This window comes from Acanthisitta chloris, unplaced genomic scaffold (genome assembly GCF_000695815.1).
Source record: "Acanthisitta chloris isolate BGI_N310 unplaced genomic scaffold, ASM69581v1 scaffold17251, whole genome shotgun sequence".
Taxonomy (NCBI): Eukaryota; Metazoa; Chordata; class Aves; order Passeriformes; family Acanthisittidae; genus Acanthisitta; species Acanthisitta chloris.
The window spans coordinates 29,326-40,769 of NW_008655635.1; the positions used below are offsets into that span (position 1 = coordinate 29,326).

Genomic DNA, 11,444 nt, shown 5'->3' on the forward strand with positions numbered 1-11,444 from the left:
TCCTCTCTCTGAGTATGGGCAGCTGCAAGGAGACAATTACCATTCTGTGCAGTATTAAAGGGAGTGTCAGATACAATATGTGGGAGGTGATCCCAGGGGGCATCTTGCTTTCAGAAGGGAGGGAGGTCCAGAGAGAGCAAAGCTTTGGAAAAGCCTAAGTGCAAAAAGCCTTAAACTACAGTGCAGAGTAGGGGGATGGGAGTGCTCTCTGAGTATGGGCAGCTGCAAGGAGACAATTACCATTCTGTGCAGTATTAAAGGGAGTGTCAGATACAATATGTGGGAGGTGATCCCAGGGGGCATCTTGCTTTCAGAAGGGAGGGAGGTCCAGAGAGAGCAAAGCTTTGGAAAAGCCTAAGTGCAAAAAGCCTTAAACTACAGTGCAGAGTAGGGGGATGGGAGTGGCAGCAGGCACAGAAGACACTATATCAGTGCAGAAAGAGCTTGGAAAATTGGCTTTACAGCCCATAAAGACAATGAAGCTGGATGTCATCAAACCCAGTTTATTTTTAAGGATAATGATGCACTGCAGGATGTGGCTGAATGAATGTGGAAATTAGGCACAAGGGGCCTGGAAGAGCACTTTAGATAAGAAATCTGCATATGGCTGCGTAGATGTATCAGAAACTGGTTCAGCACCTAGGAATAGATTGCATGAGATGCATCTCAGTACTATTTTTCATGTTTTCATTCTCACTTCATCTTATGGTCTTTTAAGTTTTATCCTTCCTTTCACTTTAATTCTCCATCTATGTCTATGAACATTCTGTGATCTTCCATTCCCTGCTCCAGAAATCTCAAAACAGAGACTTAAGAGATCTACTCTTGATTTCAAAGTGGCAGAAAGAAATACTGTCTCTGAAAATCCCCCAGATGAGACATCATGAATGTGAATTTCCCTCCCCATCACCTCTGGTAACTCTTGCTTAGACAGAGAAGGGGTCATTTAATTGCTGTGGTCACACAGAAGAAATCTTTGGTTCCTCACTGAGTGCTATACTTTGGGTCTCACAGTCTCTCTCTCTTCTGTGTTTCTTCCCATCAGAAATGGCTCTCCTCCCCATTCTCCACATCTTCCTACTGTGTGAACAGCACAGTCCCCGAGATCTCCATGCTCGAGGTGATGCAGAAGAATGACCAGGATTCCCAGTTTCTCCTTTCCAAGGGAAGCCTGACTGCTGATCCTCCCACAGAAACCAGTGTGCACTCTGTATCCAGCTGCTTCACCAACCAAGGCTACTTCTTCTTTCACCTTCCTAACTCCTTTGAGATTGAGCCCTGTCAGGTCTACTTCACCTACGAGCCATTCACCCAGGAAGGCAGTGGCAACAAGGATCACGAGTCTTACCATGCTCTCCCCTCCCCAGACCTCTGCACACTGGCACAGGACATGACCATGTTGGCCCCCAATGTTTTTCACTGTATCAAGGCAACCCAGAGCTTCCAGAACAGCTCCTTCATGGAAGAGACAGGTGAAGCCCAGCGTGCCATGGCTATTTCTGGGGCTCTCCAGTCAAGTGAAGGCACCTCACAAACACCAGCTCTGAAGCAGAATGAGAAAGTGATGGACAAAGCAGTTTCACAACCTCCTGAGGCCCTGTGCCAGCTGGACACTGACTTTCCTGACCTTCCAGACCTGCATGCCAGCAATACTATTGATGTAATGGAGGGGAGTGAGAAGGCAGACCCCCTGACTGATCCCTGCACTCCAGCAGCAAATGCTACCTCTTCTTTCTCCCAGCCTTCACCTACAAGGCCAAGACAGGATGAGGATCCATGCAAAACAGCCTTCTCCAGCCAAATCCCAAACACTGGTGCCTACCTTTCTCTGAGAGACCTCCAAAGCCAGTACAGCCATTGCTCTGTCTAGGATCTGCCTGGAGGAAACCCAGAGGTGGGCAAGTCCACCTCTGCAGGGAAGGCTAGATGGACAGTTCTTCGATTCATAACATGACTTCAGCATCAAACCCCTTGGCACTGCTTGTTAATGAGGTTGGAGAACACAGTTACTGTTGAGGGTTGAAAAAACAGAAAACGAATAGGATGGACAAGGTGTAAATTCAAGGATGGTTATATGAGTAGCACTAGTTCCTGAGGTACAGCATTAGTGAAACTGACTCCTGGAAATGAGTAAACATTTTGCATGGAGAACTGGGCAAGTGGACAGTAAAATAAGGCATGGAGAATGATGAAGGCATATTAAAGCTATTCAGTGGCTACACAGGTCATAGAGGCATAGAAGCCTGATTCTTAGGCATACTGGCCAGCAACAACTCACCTTCATAACTGAACCTGTTTTGCTGCTATTACTGGCTCTGATGGCATAGAAACTCCTTCCCACACTGCTCAAGTGACATCCCAAAGTTCATCAGCTTGTTTGTCCCTTCCCAGCTCCCAGTAGGAGGCTGTGCCAGCATTTCCATGTTCTGCATCTTGCTGCACTCAGCATTGAGATTGAGCAGGCACATGGTCTATTTGCCTTGTCCTGGCCTAAAAACCTCTAATGGGAGGGAGAAGTGCCTGAAGAGGTGGATATGACAATAGCACTGCTGGTCAGTGCTGTGGCTGATGATGAAATGGGTGAAGACATCTCCTCCTGGCTGACCAAGGGTGTGATTTTTCTCTGTGATATCCCCACTTCAGGTTTTAGTCAGAGATTGCATTCAAAGCAACCCGGTCCAGCTTTAGACTTGAGTCTCTAGAGTCAGCTCAGAGCCACAACTATGTCAGCTGTCTAAGCAGTGCAGTGTAAAAAAAGAAATCCCCATTATTGGGTTAAAAATACTGGGGAAATCCCCTCCCCCTCCTTCTTTCCTCCAGCTCTGCTGATGGCAGAACACACACAATTTCTCAGTCTTGCTGAAATATTTTTCATGAAATCGAAAGCCTCTCTGCCCTGCTTCAGACTACAGTTATTTGACTATGACAAGCTGATTGCAGAATAGTTCATCCCACATCCTGTATTAGTGGAAAACATCACGACGGTGCTGCCCATTCCTTCCATTGCTCAAAAGAAACTATTGCCTAGTTAGCAGCAAAGATGTGGCGAATGAGCCCAGAAAAACTAGCCCACAAATCAGCACCTTTGCTGAAAAGAAAACCTCAATCCACTCACAAAGAATGGAGATAGCACAGACTTTGTTGCTTCTTTTTCCTCTACGTTTGCTGATTTGGATTGAGAAAAAGAAGCACACCACAGAAGAAAAGTGGCAAGGCAAAGGAAGGCAAGTTGTTCTGGTTACATTGATCCCTGCATTCAACATCTGTACCATCTCTCCACTTTCTTGCCATATTTCTGGATTTTTCAGCAGTGGGAAAATACCAGCCCTGTGCTAAGAGTTCTTCTTAGCTCTTAAAAACTCTTCTGAGAGTTTTTAGACCAAAAAGCTCAAGGATATCAGACTTCTTAGTACTTCTGCCACACCTGTGAGGATCAACTAGAACTAATTCTTTCCCATCCCTGTCTGTACAGGCATCAAGATTCCCCTTTCCCCTGGGCCTGCACTGCTACCTGACCTTGCATTATGCATCCTGAATGTCATCATGAGTCACAGCTACAGGGTCACCTACCGGCTTGGATTTCACCTCAAAAGAGCTGATCAAAGGAGTTGATCCTACCAGGAGCTGAGACAGCTGGGGGAGCTATACCTCTCCCCTCATCAGCTTCTTCATTGCCTGTTTCAAGACATGGACTGCTCCATTGTCTCCAGGAGACAACAAGTTAAGAACTCACAGCTTCCCAGAGAAGGAAGCACAAGGTTTTCCCAGATGTTCTCTACGCTTTGAGAATCTTCAGAGATGGACTTCAAAAAGAGGCACTTCATCCCTTGATCCTGATGGGCAATTTGCCATCCTACATGGGCCAAGGATCCTAGTCGTACGGATGGGCATCTTGTCCCAATGCAGATATTTTTTATTCATAGAATCATAGAATCATTAAGGTTGGAAAAGGCCTCCAAGATCATGAAGTCCAATCTTCAACCAAATACTACTTTACCCACTAAACCATATTGCAAAGTATTTGTTTTCTGAACACTTCCAAAGATAGTGACTCCACCACTTCCCTAGGGAGCCTGTTCCAATGCTTAACCACTTTTTCAGTTAAGAAATTTTCCCTAATATCCAACTTGAACTTCCGCTGGCACAACTTGAGGCCATTTCCTCTGACCTATCACTTGTTACTTGGGAGAAGGTAAGAAGCCTCCACCTCACCACAACCTCCTTTCAGGTAGTTGTAGAGAGCGGTAAGGTCTCCCCTGAGCCTTCTTTTCTCTGGTCAAAACATCCCCAGGTCACTCACAGGAGTTGTGCTTCAGACCCTTCATGAGCTCCATTGCCCTTCTCTGAACATGCTGCAGTACCTCAATGTCTTTCTTGTAATGAGGGGCCCAGAACTGGACACCAGATTTGAGGTACAGCCTCACCAGTGCCATGTACAGAGGGACAATCCCTCGCCTGGTCCTGCTGACCACACTATTTCTGATACAAGCCAGGATGCCATTGGCCTTCTTGGCCACCTGGGCACACTGCCAGCTCATGTTCAGCCAACTATTGACCAACACCCCCAGATCCTTTCTGCCGGGCAGCTTTCCAGGCACTCTGCCCTGAGCCTGTAACACTGTCTGAGGTTGTTGTGACCCAAATACAGGACTCAGCACTTCACCTTGTTGAACCTCATACAATTGACATCAGCCCATCAATCCAGCCTGTCCAGATCCCACTGCAGAGCCTTCATATCATCCAATAGATCAACACTCCCACCCAACTCAGTGTCATCTGCAAACTGACTGAGAGAGCCCTTGATCCCCTCAACTAGGTCATCAATAAAGATACTAAACAGGACTGGCCCCAATACTGAGCCCTGGGGAACACCACTTGGGACTGGCTGCCAACTGGATTTAACTCAATTCACCACAACTCTTTGGGCTCAGTGAGCCAGCCAGTTCTTCACCCAGCAAAGAGTACACCTATTCACACCATGGGCTGTCAGTTTCTCCAGGAGAATGCTGTGGGAGACAGTGTCAAAGGCTTTACTATTGTTTAGGTAGACAACATCCACAGCCTTTCCCTCATGCACTAAGTGGGTCACCTTGTCACAGAAGGAAATCAGGCTGGTCAAGCAGGACCTGCATTTTATAAACCCATGGTGGCTGGGCCTGATGCCCTGGTTGTCCTGCATGTGCTGTGTGATGGCACTCAAGGTGATCTGGTCCATGACCTTCCCATGGTCCTTCTTGTAGATGGGTGTCACATTGGCTAACCTCCAGTCACCTGGAACTTACCTGGTTAGCCAGGACTGCTCGTAAATGAGGAGAGTGGCTTGGTGAGCTCTTCCACCAGCTCCCTCAATACCCTTGGGTGAATCCCATCCAGCCCCATAGACTTGGGAGTGTCTAAGTGATACAGCAGGTAACTAACTACTTCCTCCTGGATTAAAGGGGATTTATTCTGCTCCCCATCTCTGTCTTCCAGTTCAGGGGAGCTGGGTACTCTGAGGACAACTGGTCTTTCTGTTAAAGACTGAGGCAAAGAAGGCATTAAATAGCTTAGTCTCATCCTTGGTGGCAATGTTCCCCCTGCAAGTCAAATAAAGGATGGAGATTCTCCCTGACCTTCTTTTTGTTATTAATATATTTGTAAAAACGTTTTTTAAAACTCTTTTATGATGGCGGCTAGATTGAGTTCTAGCTGGGCTTTCTCCTTTCTAATTTTCTCTCTTCATGGCCTAAGGACATCCCTGTACTTTTCCTGAGTACCTCTTGCTGCTAAGATAAGTACAAAAGAAAAGGTTTGCCTCTTTGTAAATAAATGAAATATTAAGGAATCTACAGTGTTTTTCTGTCTTTTGGGGTGGGGGGAAAGGATTAACAGCTTTTCTAAACAGGAGACTAAGTGACCCATAGTGACCAAGTGACTTTGCTGTGACCAATATACCTTCAGCTCTCCTTCCTACTCCCTTCCCCAAGGGACTTGGCTACCTAAAAGAGAAAGCAAAGTTAGAGGTCATCCTGCTCTGCCCCTGAGGACCATTCTGCTGGTGCAGTATCTTTCCATTCCCCCTTGTGAAAATGTTGACAGCTTTCGAGCTGGCAAGCAGTTAGCGCTGCTTTCGCAGCCATGCTGGGTGTGAATGTGTGACACACCACGGCAGGAAGTGCTCAACATCAGATCTGGCAATAACCGGACCTTTCTTCCAGGAAGACAAGATCACATGGTTTCATGTGTGAGTAACCCAGGTTGTGAATACCAAAGGCATAACACTCTGAGTGATTTGGGGACCTTTCACTTCTGGGTCCCCAAGAGCTCTCTGGAAATGTCACACGGGCAGCAGTTCCCTCTCAAGCCGATGTGAACACGGTGTGTGGTTTGCGAAACTACAGAAACGTGCTACGATGGTGTCCATCAGTACTAGAAGCTAACCATAGCTGAATAATAGCACCGTGTAGAAAATATTGAGCTAACAGCCACAGACATGAGTCCTCTCTTTATCTTAAGCCCAGAGACAGCAAAGATAACTGTCACATCTCTCATCTCCTTCTTTCCAAGATACCTTGTTCGTAAATAGACATCACTCTCAGCCTCCTCCCACATCCCTTCCTTCCTTTTTTTACTGTGGAGAAGCAGAAAGTAAAGGGTGCTTGCAGCAAAGGAATTCCTCTGAAGTCAGATCTGATCAAGGTTTTGGGTCCTTGGTTGATTCAAAAGCCTGCGGTGACAGATGTGGTATGCTTGCTTATATAGATCAGATTGAGATTCTACGCTTTTTCTGCTGAAAATACCAGAGAAGGAAGATACTTCTTTCCAGGAAAGTTGAACACAAAAACATAAGGTCTTTCACACTGGGAATTACCCTCAACTGGGTTCTGACCCACTGTGACAAGCCCTTATAAACTCAGAAAAGCTATGTATGAACACATATATGCCTAAAGATGCAGCTAGGCCCCCATGATCTGGGGAAACTTGGGGTCAAAGTAAATTTTTTAAGTGAAATCAGGCCTCAAATCTTTCGAGCAGTTCTGAAAACATTCCTAGTCAAACTATGGCTTTTTATTCCCATTTAACATTATCTAATAGAATCTACCATGAGGTGACTATGGCAATGGTTTTTGGTCTTCATGCAGTCCAAGACTAAACCTGATCCAGTGGCAGAGCTGAAAACAGCTATCTTTGCCCAGCTGTCCAAATGAACCTAAGTGAGCCCTGGCTCAAATGAGCTCAACCCCACATCGATGCCACTGGCTGGAGCTCAGCCTCAGGTCAAGAGTCATCCATGTTCCCATTCCCTCCACCCATTTATTGACAGAATAACTCTATTTACTCTGTTCTAGCTGCAGCATCACTGCTTTTTGTGAAAAACAGAGAGGCACATACAGAGCTGTGGGGCTGTAAGTAGAAGGTGGTGCAGGAAAAGTAGCTGAGAAGAACCTGGGTCTGGAAGAAAAGCAGGTGCTGCAGAAGGAGTGACTGGTGGTGCAACTGAGTGTGGGGAGCCCAGTGTCAGGAGACTGGGCAGCGAGAAGTGCAAGAAGATCAGAGGGAGTCTTGCAGGTTGGAACGGAGAGGCACTGTGCTTTGCTTTCCTCTGTATGACCACTGTGGTAAGCAGACCCACGGTCTACTGTCATCTTCTCTTCTTCCAGCAATCTACACCTGCCAGCCAGCATCTATTCCATCCCTGTGCTGGGGAGCACACATCCTGCGAATCACCTCTCCCTCCAATGGGACCAGAGAAGGTGGCTAAGAAATACAGCAGTTGCTCAGCAACTCCCTGTCCCCTGAGAAAGACAACATAAGCTATCTGCACCAGCCTCCTGGGTTGTTCCTCTCTGCGCAGCTGGAGGTGCTCCTATCTTGACTTCTTCTGGACTGTCCCTGCTCATCCTGCAGATCTTCTCCCCCTCTAAGCCTTCAAAACCTCCACTTCAGACGAGAAAAAAAGCCATCGTACGGGGTGTGCTGACCCATCGTGGAAGGACAGTGTAGGACAAAGGCCGAGCTGAAGGGACATGACAACAGGTTATTGATCACTGAGGAAACCTTGAGCTTGGGTAAATAGATGTCCTACTTTCTCCCCTGCTCCATGCGTGGGTGAACTGGCCTGTGTACGGGGTATGGGCCAGGTGTCACAGGCAGCAGCAGGCTTTAAAGGTAGGTCTGCAACTCTGGGGGAAATCCCAGCACCTACCATCAAATCTACTAACAAAGAGGCTTTTCTGCTACTGCTTCCTGCCCTCCTCTCCCTGATCCTCCATCTGCAGTTGTGCTTATGCCTACTGTTTCTGAAGGAATGCTGTGATAGTGGAGAAGTGTCCTTGCTCTCCTGGACTGCCCAACTTAGCTCCTTGGGGAGGAGATCCTCCCCAGGGGTTGCACGGAAAGGTGCCCCACGAGAAGCGAGGGAGAGCAGCCTGTGCTGGGCCCGTTTGTACCCCCTGCCTCTCTGGAAGGGTGTGCTAGAGCAAGCAGATGTGTGACTGGTTATCTGAGTGCTGATGTTCACCAGGTTGTGTTTAATGTTCCAGAGTGAATTACCTGTTGCTAACATTCTGCAAATGCGTTTCCATGTTGCAAGGCAGCCTGGAGGGCTTGGGGCTCCATAACTGGGGGAGAGTAGGCTGAAAAGCCTACTCACTCTTCTCAAGTGATGCTCCATGGCATCCACACAGGCTAAAATGTACATGAGGCCAGACATCTCTTCCCACATCTCTAACGAGTCCCTTCCATGCACTTCTGCTCCCATGCTCACACACACCACTGGGCATGAAGACAACTCACTGACACACAGACAGGATATGAGCATTCCCCAAGACTCTATGTCCTCCCATGCAGATGCATTCACATCCCTCTCCTCTCCAACCACAGAAACACAGAAAACCTTTGGGGACAGGAATGCACTGGGTGGTGGCAGAGGAAAGGAAGAAGAAAGTGGGTGAGATAACAAATATTAATGTGACTGTCTTGGGCAATGACATTTCTTGCCCTCAGAGTCTGGGGCTGACAGAAGGGAAGCAGTCAGGAAGAGGCAAAAGAAGCCTGGGGGAGATGAGGAGCACAGGAAGACAGAAGGTGTCCCCTGGCACAAGCAGAGGGTGGTGGAGGGCTGAACATTATTCAGGTGCCCTCTTCTCACCAGCTCAGCTTGTGAGTCAGTGCCAGCATGGGCTTCGCCCAAGGACTCATGGTCTGGTGGGAACGGCAAGGTTTGCTTACTTTAAGGGACCAAGATAAAAAGGCACAGCAGGCAAAGTGCAACTTCAGGCTCCCAGGCTGTGGCTGTTTTGTGCAACTTCTGTGTACATTTGAGGTCACATATTTTCTTTTGCATTGATTCCTGGATCAATAAAATACCAGTTTTAAAACGATTCCCAGCCTGGGAGGACAACACTTTTCTATTCAGAGAAATTCATTGTTGTACTCATCTGTGGTTTTGGCAGAACCAAAATCCAGGGAATGCCTTTGAAATCCAAGGGATTACCAGGAGGCATAGACAGGACAGTGTCCTGGAAGCCTGTCTCCCACTGATTTAGGAGTTTTACTCACATTTGTTCTGAGCAAAGACTTTGATGGTTGGCAAAGAGATCTCTTGGAGCAATAGATCTTGGGAGAGGAGGACAGAGATAGCACAACAACTCCAGAGACAGGTATAAAGGGAAGCAAAAAACCCAGGCTCACCATGATGTGCTGTGTCACCAGATGCCCCTGATGGAGGCTGAGGAACCGGAGGAAGACTCCAGCTCTCTCTCGAATGACAGATCAGAGTCTAACTCACGTCACTGCCTCTGCTACGTGCCACTTGGGATAGCCTTTCTTGTGCTGGCTGGAGCTGCTGCAGCAACCTGGTATTTCTTAGGTAAAAAGTCACTTTTTGTCCCTCTGCAGGAAGTGGACGGGGTGTTGTCAAAGCAATGTCCGGACTCTGGGTGACTTTTAGAGACTCATACATAGGGGTAAGCCGCTCTCTCCTACATATCACCGAGGTAATCCAGTGGTGTCTTCTGTTGGCAGACTACAGACCATGGCACCTGGAGCCATCCATCCTGCAGTTTTACAGTGGCAGCCTCCAGGTCCTCAATCGCAAGTACTCCCCGGACCTTGGGCAGGTGGAGTCCAGAGCCTTCTGGTTGGAGTCAGCTAAGCTCCAGAACATGGTGAGGATAATTTCATGAACAGAGCTGGCCCTGAGGCTGTGAGTAGAATGAGGAAGGGGTCAGGTACCCCATCCAAGGACAGACTCAGTGGGTCTGTACAGCAAGAGGGATGAAGCATCGGATTGGCCATAGGTGCTTTGCAACTGCAACATTGCACTCTAGTTATCAGACAACATTCTCGTTGCAGCTGAAGGAACTGATTCGTGCCACAGAGCTGGGTCGATATTACAACTCGAGTACAGTGTATGCCTTTGGGTGAGTAGCATCCACAGCATATTTGCTTGTTCGTGTGTGAGATCTTCCAGTCAAATGTACTTTGGTTTCACTGAAATCTGGCCATGACAAACTTCTGCAGTGTCCCCCCTGAGCTCCAGGCTGGGCTGGACAGTTCAGATTCAGAATGGTTCCAACATAACAGAGCTGGAGATATTTTGATGTTCCTGTTCATCCCAGGTCATGATGAAAAGCCAAAACTGAGAAATTTTTTCAAATAGGCAAAAGTTCAAGAGAGTTAAAAAAATGCACTGGAAAGAAATTAAAAAGAAAAAGAAACTGGGCTTGGCATTGTCAGTAGAAACTATGCAGCTGGAATTTGATTTCTCTGATTCAAGGAAGTGATTTTATGGCCTGATTCTAGGCACCAGAAGGGAGAGGCCAGAGTGCACCATGGAAAAGGTATTCCGGCCAAGAAGCTTGGTCCACCTGGGAATAGGGTAATAGTGGAATGGGACAGATGTGAGACTACAGCTTTGCAGGTCGTAACAGTAGATCAGGATAGCAGAAATAACTTCCAGGCTGATGTGTACAATTGCTTCTGATTTTTTTTCTATGGAAAACTACACCCTTAAATTTGTCCATCAGTTTTGATGAAATTCCATTTTCAACTGGGGAAAGAAAAGTTTCACTTGCAACTCTAGCCTTTTACTGAGCAAAGGTTTGTTTCAACATCTATTCCCCCTCCCCCAGCCAATTTTCTCTGCCAGGTGGTTGAACAGAGCTTTCCCAGTTACAGTCTCCTGCAGCTTGAGCAGCATTAATGGGTTGTGGTAAGGTACTGTGTCATAAATCATCCACTTGTCACCACTGGGAGGTGAGACAGTGAAGTCTTGAGTGCTTCTTTTCAACCCCTGGTCAGTAGTATACAAAGGTCATTTCTACCTGAAATGAGACTACTCATTAGACCAGTCTTGATTAATTATCACATTAATTTGAGTTCATATGGTCATCACTAAAGCCAGATGGCATAAATAGGCTTTCTCTTGCAAAGCACTGAACATTGTATCACAGTATGGACAA

At 47.1% G+C, this 11,444-nt stretch overlaps 2 protein-coding genes across 2 annotated transcripts in view; both read left to right on the forward strand.

Moving 5' to 3' along the window:
- IL2RB (interleukin 2 receptor, beta) overlaps window positions 1–1,870 on the forward strand; it is an 11,202-nt gene extending 9,332 nt beyond the window's left edge. The window contains exon 10 of the mRNA XM_009083997.1: window positions 1,046–1,870. Within this exon, the coding sequence (XP_009082245.1) occupies window positions 1,046–1,870 (825 nt within the window). The remainder of the gene's footprint in view (window positions 1–1,045) is intronic.
- A 7,823-nt stretch (window positions 1,871–9,693) lies between these two features.
- Window positions 9,694–11,444, forward strand: part of TMPRSS6 (transmembrane protease, serine 6) — a 16,114-nt gene continuing 14,363 nt past the window's right edge. Inside the window, exons 1-3 of the mRNA XM_009083998.1 lie at window positions 9,694–9,850; window positions 10,006–10,148; window positions 10,336–10,403. Coding sequence (XP_009082246.1) covers window positions 9,694–9,850; window positions 10,006–10,148; window positions 10,336–10,403 — 368 coding nt within the window. The remainder of the gene's footprint in view (window positions 9,851–10,005; window positions 10,149–10,335; window positions 10,404–11,444) is intronic.